The sequence below is a fragment of the Aspergillus uvarum genome, assembly GCF_003184745.1.
Source record: "Aspergillus uvarum CBS 121591 unplaced genomic scaffold BO82scaffold_60, whole genome shotgun sequence".
In the NCBI taxonomy this organism is placed as follows: Eukaryota; Fungi; Ascomycota; class Eurotiomycetes; order Eurotiales; family Aspergillaceae; genus Aspergillus; species Aspergillus uvarum.
Window position 1 is genome coordinate 93,536 of NW_020291357.1, and position 11,563 is coordinate 105,098.

Sequence of the window (11,563 nt, forward strand, 5' to 3'; positions counted from 1 at the left end):
AGCCGTCTAGTGCACGTCCCCCCCGCGCCTTGGAAAGTTGGAAGGTCGGAGGGCCCTGTTAATCGGCGCCGGTGCTTTCGACGACGATTCTTGCGCAAGTTTCTTCTTCGTATCCACATGATGGAATGCCATAGAATTTGCTGTCTTCGACGGGCGCCAAGACGCCCCGTGCACACTAGGCCGCCGAAAGTAGTGCCGTTTAGAAAAGCCGACCCTTCGATAGTGGGTGAGAACGGCTCCGATGAGAGGAACACCGGTAGTCAACATGTTCGGGAAAATCGAGTCTGAAGCTCAGCGTGTTCGAGAACTTTCTAAGATAACGATCGATCTGCAGACACTGATTCACAGGCATCGGCATTTTTCCCGGTGTACGTTGTAGGCCTGATGATCACGCAGCGTTGATCTTCCAATTGTAGTCGCGGTAGACCTGATCCTCGACAGTCTCCCGCAGAGTTCCCTCCAGAGGCCGTCCATCGACATCTTCCGCCATTGCAACATCGCCGTCAGCGCTGACCAGTTGGGTTCCATGACAGATGGCCGAGGCGCGCTGGCGCACCTTCTCCCACGTGTCAAAGTCAAATGATCCCTGGCTCTCGTTCAGCAGCAGATGGCCCTTCGAGGAGAACGCGAGGACGTGAACGGACTGCGCGGTTGCTGCATACTCCGCGGAAGGTTCCCGGCGGATCTGCCCCGACTCGTCGACGGCCAGGACCGTGGCAGAGAAGGTCATCGACAAAGGCACAGATGCTGATAAGAGAGCCAGAAGTGCAGTGTGGAGGAGCGCGGGGAGCAGAACCAAATACTGGACGGAAGAAGCAGAATACACTGCGTTAGTCGCTGACCACCAAGCCAATAGAGCGTCCGTCTGTGACCAGACGTGAGAAGTACGAACCGGATCCCCTCTGCCGACACTCTCACCACCAATGATAGCCAGCGTGATGACCACCCCACGACGCGGATAGCCCTTCTCGCGTCCCAGGATCACTCGCCCCAGCATTGTCTTGAGGACTCCCTCGATGTAGCGTTCTCCAACCCCCGCGGGGGCAGTTCCCGGCTTGACGAAGACTTCGATGGTCGCATCTTCGGGCTTAAGGGCGTCACGACGACCGGGGAGCTCGACGGGTGCGTTAACGGAGCCTAGAATGTTGGAGCCGGTCGAAGGACACTGGTAGGAAGCCGACCCGTCGGCGCGGTTCAGAACGGACAGGGTAGCAGATGGCGCGACCATGGTAGCTTGATTGAATGATGTAGAAGTTAGGAGCGATAATTGATGAAAGGACAGAAGAGAATGTTGTTGCTGTGTAAGTTGCGAGTGGAAACTGAACTGGACCGACAGACGAGCTTCTGTTCGCAGCTCCCGCTGGGATTTTTCTGGCCGCGGAGTCGCATGACGGCGGGCTGGCCGCTGATTGGTCTATCCATGCCAACAACGTTGGAGCTCCTCTCAATTCACTGTATGCGAATCATGCGCAGTTCTACAAATAATTTAAGAATGTGCAGAACGGTCTTGAAGCTCAGGCAGTATGTTACATACGAGGAATCATATTAAGAATCTGATGAGAACATCACTTCTTGAACATGAAACTTTTGGATGACCTATTGCACCCGATAGTTATATATGTGCCGGGATAAGTATGACCATCAGTCTCAATTGTTTCAGCAGCACTGCCCGAGGACCTCGGACTGCAAATACCCCGCGGAGTTTCTATGCATTATTAACACCCTTGGCTAACGAACAACATTGCAATCCACCCCCAAACCTTCTCTAAGATGATCCACAACATACTCCGTAGTTGTGCTCGAAGTCGCCGAACTACAATCGGAGTCCTTCGGTCTCGGACTCGGAGCCAATTGCAGCAAGCAGATTGACACTGTCTCCGGAGGTCGAAAGGAGCGCCAACAAACACCTGCAGCAGTGGTCGTGCAGCAGTGGGGGCCGACTCGCGTAACCTTCGCAGCCTCGCAGTCTCTCCAACTCTCTCTGCCCCTCACTTGACCTGCTTGCGAGTTTCGTGACTGTATCTTTCTCCTGCTGCGCTGCTGCTCTCAAACCAACAGATCAAGATGAAGTTTCTCTGCTTACATGGCAAAGGCACCAGTGGTGCGATCTTCAAGTCTCAGACCGGTCAGTCTACCTACACCCCTAATTTTCTTCTCTAGTGTCTCGAATCACTTCATTGACTCAAGGAGCTACTAGCGGCGTTACGCTCGCGCTTGTCGGAATTGAACATCGAATGGGACTTTGTCGATGGCTTCTACACGACCGACCCCGCTCCCGGGGTTGATCTCTTCTACGCACCCCCTTACTACTCCTGGTACGAGAACGACACGGTCGACGAGATAGAGACCTGCCGCCAGCGCCTGCAGCAGTATATCAAGGCGAATGGGCCCTACGACGCCGTCATGACCTTCTCCCAGGGCGCCGCCGTAGCATCCACATTCGCACTACTCCAACTCTCCGAGGCGCCCGGCCAGCCGCTCCCCTTCAAGGCCGCGATCTTCATCTGCGCCGGCTCGCCGCTGCGCATCATGGAGCAGGTCGGCTACGAGATCGCGCCGCAGGTGTGGGAGAAGGATATCCTGACGCGGAAGGCGCTCGCGGCCCAGGCCGACTCCTCGGCGATCCTGCTGCAGGGCTCCTCGCGGTGGAACGGGAACAATAGCGGCGCGAGGGAGTCGGAGGAGGACATCCGGCAGGAGATCACACCGTCGCAAACCGTGCTCTCGATCCCTACGGTGCACGTGTACGGCGCGCGCGATCCGCGGCTCTCGGCCGGCATCCAGCTGTCGCAGACCTGCGACCCGGCGAAACGCAGGATGTACGACCACGGCGGCGGCCATGAGATCCCGCGCACGGAGGCGGTGACGAGCAGTATTGCGGCGTTGGTACGGTGGGCATTGCGCGCGAGTGGACTGATATAAACCTTTCTTGTTGGATTCCATTGCGATATGATTTGCGGCTCTCTTTCCCTTTTTTTGATTAGATGGCAGTGATTTGGGTCATTGGTAATAGTGTGGCTAGAATAGGACATCAAGAGGATTCTTCGGTGCACGGCAATAATATACACAGGATAACAGGATACCTAGCCTCGAAATCACAGATGCGTTGGTAAGCTAGCATACGGAAGGCTCGTAGAGGAGCCCATACACAACAACTAAGCCCCAGTCCGTGAGTGGGTGCTACAGGGAAGCACCTGTGCTCTCATAGTCGTTCTTTTGAATTCTTCGACGGTGTGATGTGGCTTGCATACATGCAGCTTGATCTTGTGCAGGATGTGCTAAGAGTCGCTAGACAAGCAGCCCGGAGTGTTCAGCCTGCTGGATGACTAGCATATAAAGACGAGCTTCTGTCTGTCTCTGATCAGCCACAGTTCATTGTCACAGAGATCAGGGCTTCTAGAATGGAGTACAAGATCGTCAACGATGTGAACACACACCAACACGGCATGACGATAATCTGCTAAGCAACATCACAGTTGGAATTCAAGGGAAAATAGGTCATAGAAAGTCTATGTTGCCCAAGGTCTCTTGTATCATTTTCTCCCCGCGATGAGAGACCATACATTGTCCGAAGGACACAAGGATTATAGAGTTCCGCTATCTGCACTTGCTGGTACGATACCTAGAAGGTGCGTCTCAACTAACTGCAGAACAACGTTCTTCACTCATAGAGTATTAACAAATCACATACGAGGTAGCAGCTTCGGGTTTGGCTAGATGCGAGAACCGCTAGCGCAGGGCAGTGTACTGTTCAGCCTCCCTTCTTACCAGTAGTTGTTCATCGGTTTGAATAGGATTTGAGATAGCACCAGCGATACTCGAAGTAAGCTGCTGTTCTTCCTTGTGATAGCTGTCATTGGATATATCTACTGTACACGTGGATATACAAATTGCCTTCCCCAGGCACTGATATGCCGCCTTCCACCGCCTTTCCAGTCCCCAGGCAGTTCATGTAAACCGACCGTAGTGCTGTCGCTGAACAACAACAATCCTCAGTCTCCAGGCTTCCACTTCCACCCTCCAGCTTTTCTCTTAGCCTTCCCATCCTATCTAAGACGCTGGCCGGCTGATGTCTCTCTGATATAGCTGCGAATCTCGCCCCCGTTGCATCACACAGCCCCCTCTCTAACCCCACTCCCAACTAACTTACGATCCGACCGACCACTGTCCTTCCATAGCGTTTATTGAGCACTCACTCCCACCTTACCTTCCAATTCTGGATTCCAAAATGAAGTACGGCATCTAGCTGTGGCCTTACGGCATTGTCATCCTTCTCCACTCATGCACCACGCTCCTTGTAACTGGGACTTTCTCGCCTCTGGTAGTTATTCTTAAGCATTGAGGCACGGTGAGCTATGTGACTCCGCACTGTCCTCTAGTCCCTTGAGATCTTCAATATGCCACACCTTTGGAGTGTTTACGAACATAAGCAAGGCAGTCACACCATATACCACGCATCAAGTTTACGTCCTTACATCTTTCAAATAAAGAGTGCTTCATTCACACCTAGAAAGTCTCATGATCTCGAGTCAAATGTTCCTTTCGATGTTCCCTCCGGCCAGCACTTCATTATGTGAAACCTATACTGTACGGCTACAACCTCAACATGATCTGAACATGGTGGGTGTTGGAGCTTCGGGCCAAGTCTACAACGTCGACGACCAGGTTGTTCTCAAAACTTGTCGAATATTCGAGCCACCGAGCAGTGATGCCTCACAGATTGACCATTGGCATTACGCTTCAGACACAGTTTTCCACTTCGATATGCTGGAAGACTAGCGAACTGTTCTGAAGCTTTAACCAGGCCCCATCCCCACATCATAGAAGTCATTGATACTGATTAACCCGAGGGCATAGATCTCCGCAAGTATCGACGTCTGGCCGCGGAGATGATCTCCACGCAGTCTCACCGAATCAGATTATACCGTGATCTCACTGATGCTCTGCACTATCTTCACATCCTCGGCATTGTGCACGCAGATATACGGATTGACAATATCATTTTGGATGATCAAGTCTCAGATATTCTTTGTGAATTTAGCGCCGCCAGCCCTTTCGTTCAAACCGACCTGGTTTTTCCTGATCTTCCTGTTGTTGTTAACGGCTCTTTCCCGACTTTGTCTGAGGCATCAGACATGTTTGCGATGGTGTCGTTCATTTTTCAAATGGAGCACGGTGCTGCTCCTGGGCTGTTCTTTGATAAAGGGACACTGGTTCTACCTGTCATAAGGTCGGGGAATCAAGGCATTGATGAAGGTCATCCAGAAAACATGGCTCGGACAATATAGCAGCACCTCGGAAATGCTACAACGCCTAATTCACATTGATGCTCAAACGAGTCACCGTCGTGAAGGTACTCGGCCAGTCCCCGATCTGGAGAGCTTGTCAAAGATCAAATCCAAAGGTGGAGAGTTCACCGTGAGAAAGAGTTTGGTAAGACTAGACCTTTCTCCCCTAGCCAGATGATTAACAGTTCATGTTGGTGGCTTAAAATACCTTCAGGCTGTGTTCTCGCGGGGCTCCTCCCGAGGCATCAGTTGGATGAACAGGCTGATTGCTATAGTAGGGATTTGAATGCAGATTTACGTTTTGCTCAGGATTTTGTGCCTTGATAGCCAAAAGAACCTGTGGTTTGTACTACCAACTAGACTTATGCGCATTCCGCAACTGGAAAGGTGATATATCACAGACGCTATGGCAGGAGGCCAATGAAAGCTATCTTGGTACTCGGCAAACAGATGCACCTAGTGGCAAGCCGTATCAAGCCTGATTAGGTAGTGCCTGATGCTAATGTTGGGAAAGACATTGATCTCACCGTAAAACTTCTGCACGTGTTGCCTCTCACGTTTCTACCTACCTGACATCTCAGTAATCAATAAATTCGTGAGACAAACGAGGTGCTGGATGCAGATCCAAGTCCCTTGTCTGCACGTGAGACCGGACCCCCCCGCGCCACCAGTCTACGGTCACCTGACTACCTACCCCTTCCAACTTGTAAACAGAAGGTCTGTCAAATGTCACTGAAAATAAGATGACACGAATATCTCCCTTTGCTATTTCCTAAAAGTCTGCATACTATCGCCTTCCTGCAAGATTGCCGCGAGTAATTTCGTCTAACTCTTGCTTGAGATGGGCGTCTCGAGCCATGTCTTCCTTCATTGGAGAGGAGAATCAAAGCCCAAATTATGATCCCAGAAAGTATTATCCTGCTCGCGTTGGAGAGACCATAGCCAGGCGAGACCGTATCCTCTCCAAGCTTGGCTGGGGGGCAGATTCTACTGTTTGGCTAGCAAAAGACACTAGTCGGTCAGTATGTCGGTATTCCTGCATACTTGTCTCAATAAAACTGTGAAGTTGGTTGTGGCAGCCGAACCGATATGTGACGTTGAAAATCACGAACTGTGGCGAAGCAGAGCAAAGGTCTGCTAACGAAGAAGTGGAAATCTCGCGATACATTTCTCAGCTGCAGTCTAATCATGAAGGTCGGGCATATGTTCGGCTTGTGTGCGACTCTTTTCGCATTTCACGGCGCGGGGGGAGAGCACTTATGTTTGGTATTTGACCCTTTACGAGAACTGCTTTGGCTTCTAGGGAAACACTTGGGGAGCAACGGCGTGCCTACTGCCGTCTTGAAACCATTCCTGAAAATGGTACTTCAGGGCCTTGATTTTCTCCATTCCGAGTGCCACCTTATACATACAGATAGACTGCTTCTAAACTGTTCCCGACTCAATTATCTTCTCTAATGATAGCGCAGATCTCAAGGCGGATAACCTTCTTGTGGGATTCGAAGACCTGGGTGTTCTTGAGAGCTATGCTCGCCAACAAGAAAGCAACCCTGCTCCGTCTTGGGACGGTGACGGTCGTCCCGTATTTCGGTCTTGTCCAGATTTTGGGCATCTGAGGAAAGGGGTAGGACTAGTCCAGATCAGCGACTTCAGCGCCGCTGTTTTTGGCAACGTTCCTGAGCCTCATAACTATGGTATCCAGCCCCAGCCCTTTTGTGCACCAGAGGTGCTCTTAAAGGCGACATGGACGTATAGTGCAGATATATGGAACCTAGGCACCATGGTATGGCTCCAAGGAAGATGCCTGCGCAAGTTGCTGATACTTTTCTCCTGTCAAGTTATGGGAGCTCCTTGCAGATCGCGTTCTTCTTGATGGGCTCGACCCTACAACCAGCACATGCTCGCGAGAGAAGCATATCGCCCAGATGATACGGCTGCTTGAACCGCCTCCACTGCAGTTACTCAAAAGGGCAGATCGACACATTTGCTCCGAGCTCTTCTCCAGCTCTGGTATGATATCCGTCATATGTCTGTGGTAGAAACCGAGTTTCCGTTTAGGGGAGTTCACAATGCCGGGCTTAATCCCGTTTGAGGAATTTATTTTGCAATCCTTACACCATTCGTCCAGGGGAAGACAAGAGACTTTTCCTGGAATTTTGTGGGCAAAATGCTGCCCTGGGAGCCGAAAGATCGGGCAACGGCTAGAGAGTTGTATAATGACCCCTGGCTAAACTTCAAGCCTTGATCTGGAGATGTGAATCGGCTTCATCTGTATTCAAATTAATCCTGGAATGACAACCCGACCGGGGCAAATACATCGGTTCCGTGTTGTGTGCTTTGGGGAATAAACAACATCTTGTTCAATCACTTTCCTACCTCCGTCATCCGTGAGCATATGCTTCCGTCCTCCTCCCATCCATTCACCACACAAGCACCACTCAAACACACCAAGCAGGTGACTTCGCTTACTGGCTGCCAGGGTATATCAGCCGAAAACGCGTACGCCATTTAGCACGAAGAACCTCGAAATGCTGCCTGCCTTTGAGCAGGGCACTAGATGCTAGGTTTAGCTTCACCTTAATTCTGACTGCGTGGACTGAGCCATGAATTAATTCTGACGGAGCAGATCAGTACCTGGATAGCGCTTCTCAGTGAGACCCATGTCTTATTCTGGATCCACCTCTAGAATGGATCAGGAAGATAGCATGGCATTACAAGCATAAGGCAGACCTGCAACAGCAGGCGCATTTCAAAGTTGTCATCTGTTTCGTAGCCCGACAACGCAGGCGAAATCTACTGAGATCTCCGGATCGGTTTAATCACGTGTTCTAAGGGGTTTGATGGGGATTCTGGGGGGTTAGGCGGTAAATTCTCGCATCACAAAAGCACCACCTACGTAGCTAGCTGCACAAGGCGGGCTTCCCAACTAAATCCAAGAGAACTTGAATCTCGCTGAAATGAGTTTCAGGGCCGGTTGAGAGTGATTGGTCACGTCACTTGACAAGCCGGACTTGCTCCCTCTTCCACATCAAGGCCACAGCGATCAATTGCGCCGCTCCGAACGCCCCAACCGCGTACATCTGTCGATTGTACCCCACCGCGTAGACCTTACGAATTTCCTCCTGGGTCGCCGTCGGAAACCCGGCGAGCAGGTTCGGATCCGCCGCCGCTGCCTCGGTGGCCGGAAGATGGCCCTTGACGTAATCGATCAGGATGCTGTTGACGATGGCCACGCCGAGGGAGGCCCCGATCATGCGCGCTTGGAGCGTCAGGCCCATGGCAGTTCCTGTTGGGTAAGTCAGCGGGACTATTGAATGTGTGGTAAGCACTAGACCTCCCGCTAGAGAAGACTAACCTTGATCAATTGTAACCACCACCGGAACACACATGTACAGGGCCGCAATAGAGATCCCCGTTCCCATGCCCGTGATTACCATGTATCCATACTGGCCCGGCCAGATGTCCAAAGTGGGGGGAATCGAGGAGAGGAGGAAGGCTCCCACGATCTGCAGCACGGACCCTGCCGCCGCGAGATACACGAAGGGAGTGCGCAATCGCCCGGCCAGGAGACTACACACCGCCGCGCCAACGGGCGAGCCCAGGCCGAAGGCGAGGACCTTCACTCCGGCTCCGATTGCCGTACTGTGGTTCACGGTTTGGAAGCGCTGCGGGAGTTCGATGAACAGGATTGTGATCGCAGGTCCTGTCAGGAAGCATCCTCTGGGTGTTGCTGTTAGGCGATGAACGAGAGGGGTAAGAATGGGGGTGGGCCTCAACTCACAGGATGGCTCCCAACAGCACTCGGTTGCGGAGGATGCCCCAAGGAAGAATTGGCTCGAAGCCCCAATACTTGCGATTGGCCACGGACCACTCCCACGCGATGAACGCAACCAGAAGCACGCCCGAGATCGTTAGCATACTGATGATGGCGGCTGACGACCACGCGTACCGGATGTTCGCTTCCTCGAAGGCAGCCACGAATAGGACGGAGAACGCGAGCAGCAGCAGGCATCCAACGGTGTCTGCTTTGGTCAGGAAACTCCATGGCCCATGCACGTGGCTCCTCTCGGCCTTTCGGGCACGTTCAAAGTCTTTGGGGACCAGGATCCATATGATCACCCAGGCCACTACCCCGGCAGGAACACTAGATGGGGCAAGCAGGTCAGCACTAGAGACAGTTGGCACAGATGTCATGGCACATACTTGAACAGGAAAACCCAGCGCCAGGCGCCGGAGCTGCTGATACCACCCCCGATAACTGTACCCAGGATAAGCGCCAGCGTCAGCACACCTGACCCCGCCGCACTGGCGATGTCATACTTGGCCGGAGGAAGAAGGCAGATAACGCCGAAAAGGCACGAAGTAAAGACCCCTGATCCTCCGACGCCCTGGAAGGCGCGGCAGATAATACTATTGTGTGAGAGAAAATCAGACCAAGAACCCGGATTCTGGTAGGGGGGGAGGGGTCGACTAGGGAAACTCACAGCTGACTCATGGTCTGAGCAGCAGCGCAACCGCCTGAGAAGGCAACGAAAATGGCTAGTGAAATCAGCATCACTAGCTTGAGCCCGATGAAATGACTGCATTTAGCCCAGAGGGTGAGGAAGCCCGCGAAGGCCAGGAGATAGGAGGTGATGATCCAGGTGCTTTGGTCGGAACCGTCCAGGTGACGGCTGATGGTGACTAGCGAGGTGCTAATGATTGTGATCTCAGCTGTAGCGAGGAACAAACTCAGCGCGATACTGTGAAAGCAGTAAGTGGTTGGAGCGACACTTGACGGTGCTGGTTGGAGCTGTCAGATCAATTTACACTTACCCGCCGCCAGCGAACCACAGTCGAGGGCCATGCATGTACTTCGGCTGACCAAAGACCTCATTCTCCGGATCTTCGGCCGACGAGGCACTCAAGGATGGCAGGGTGTGCGATTCGGGGAACGAGCCATGGGTTTTGTGATTGACATCCATTGCGCTGGGACTGCTGGTTGATGTTGCAGTGACAACCGGGATTCCCGCGAGGACAGCAGATAGATAGATGCCTGGGGATCACTGACATATAAGGACAAGGACATATTACGGTACTGGAAAACCCACCATGGAAAGACTCTTTGAGATCATCGATCGTCAAACCTTACTTGGCGGACCCGTCCAGAATTCGGCCAGAGGCTTATTTTGCTAGATCGTTCTTGGTATAAGAAATCAGACCCGTACGACGACCCCTGCACCGGGTAGGAGTGAATGTGTGAATCCCCCGGGACCTTGCATTCATTCACTTTACTTTTTCAGTTGAGAAGCAAACAAATAGTGTCACAACTAAATGATCTACATCCACTAGTGGACTTGACATGGTGCATTTTAGTTACTCTGCTTTAGATGCGGCATCGATGACCCGGCGAATGACGTGCACGGTTTGGGTTACATCGCTCCTGGCCCCGGCCCGGGGAATGTCATGCCCTAGTGCATGCACATACACCCATCGCACCCCCGCCGCGCAGATGGTATTTGTCAACGCAATCTCGTTCGCCGCCAGATCCCGCGAGCCCCAGATGTGCGCCGTGGGAATGCGAACCGCATCCTTGTAGGCTCCGAGGTCTATCGGCCGGATCTCCCCACTCTGAATGCCGCCGTAGTCCAGGGGTGGGTGGGTGATCGAGAGGATAATGGCGAACTTGAATGGCAGGGGGCAGTTCGGCTTGTGTTTGGCGAGATACGCGAGGTAGGTCAGGATCAACGTGCCTGCCTGGCTGAACGCGAGGACGCCGTCGTAGGGTCCTTCGTGGTAGAGCAGTTCCTCTAGATGTCTGTAGGCGGCGACTCCACTTCCCGGGTTCTTCTCGTCGAAGTAAGCGTACATTGGCTCATCCTTGGTCGCGATGAGTTCAATCCCTGCGACCACGTTAACTTCTGCTTGCGGAGGCTTGTGCTGGAGAGGGATGGGGAGTGAGGCTTACCCGGCTGCATTGGGGCAGGGATGTTGCCTTCGATGAAGTCGTAGGTGTGGCTATCGCCGAGTTCATACCGGATGGCAGCTGTCTGAATCTCGAAGATCTGAGGCTGTCAGCTGGCCTGGCTGATTCCGGTTTGGGCCGTGATGGGGATGGGAGGTGACTTACTCGAGAGTTCGAGCCGGCTCCATGTAGACTGGCTTCATGTGAGTATGTGTAAAGAGCTAGGCATTGGCTGGTTTGATCTCGATCTGACATACCATAGAATGTGCATGCTGAAGGGCCGTGTAAGTAGAGAAGGTGTTGTTTCGCAAGATAGCAAACTTGACAAACT

General features: G+C 52.7%; 4 protein-coding genes across 4 annotated transcripts; 2 read left to right on the top strand and 2 right to left on the bottom strand.

Annotated features, from left to right (window-relative positions):
- Positions 1 to 338: 338 nt before the first annotated feature.
- BO82DRAFT_167226 (putative exosome complex subunit Rrp46) lies at positions 339 to 1,551 on the bottom strand. The gene is made up of 3 exons (XM_025630314.1): positions 1,535 to 1,551; positions 893 to 1,475; positions 339 to 802 (listed from the first exon to the last, which is right to left on the bottom strand). The coding sequence occupies exons 2-3, from the start codon at positions 1,226 to 1,228 to the stop codon at positions 389 to 391; spliced, it is 750 nt and encodes a 249-aa protein (XP_025488265.1). The 5' UTR covers positions 1,229 to 1,475; positions 1,535 to 1,551; the 3' UTR covers positions 339 to 388.
- A 29-nt stretch (positions 1,552 to 1,580) lies between these two features.
- On the top strand, positions 1,581 to 3,076 carry BO82DRAFT_318210 (putative EF-hand calcium-binding domain protein). Its single transcript, XM_025632638.1, has 2 exons — positions 1,581 to 2,125; positions 2,198 to 3,076. The coding sequence occupies exons 1-2, from the start codon at positions 2,065 to 2,067 to the stop codon at positions 2,920 to 2,922; spliced, it is 786 nt and encodes a 261-aa protein (XP_025488266.1). The 5' UTR covers positions 1,581 to 2,064; the 3' UTR covers positions 2,923 to 3,076.
- A 2,174-nt stretch (positions 3,077 to 5,250) lies between these two features.
- BO82DRAFT_377511 (kinase-like protein) lies at positions 5,251 to 7,327 on the top strand (the record flags this gene model as incomplete). The annotated part of the gene is made up of 6 exons (XM_025637580.1): positions 5,251 to 5,433; positions 6,068 to 6,310; positions 6,368 to 6,554; positions 6,592 to 6,720; positions 6,758 to 7,071; positions 7,127 to 7,327. The coding sequence occupies 6 exons, from the start codon at positions 5,251 to 5,253 to the stop codon at positions 7,325 to 7,327; spliced, it is 1,257 nt and encodes a 418-aa protein (XP_025488267.1).
- Positions 7,328 to 8,281: 954 nt separating this feature from the next.
- On the bottom strand, positions 8,282 to 11,503 carry BO82DRAFT_367966 (uncharacterized protein; the record flags this gene model as incomplete). Its single annotated transcript, XM_025637102.1, has 11 exons — positions 8,282 to 8,595; positions 8,644 to 9,008; positions 9,070 to 9,456; positions 9,492 to 9,698; positions 9,773 to 10,030; positions 10,104 to 10,265; positions 10,415 to 10,561; positions 10,756 to 11,170; positions 11,236 to 11,317; positions 11,398 to 11,425; positions 11,490 to 11,503. The coding sequence occupies 11 exons, from the start codon at positions 11,501 to 11,503 to the stop codon at positions 8,282 to 8,284; spliced, it is 2,379 nt and encodes a 792-aa protein (XP_025488268.1).
- Between the last annotated feature and the right edge of the window lie 60 nt (positions 11,504 to 11,563).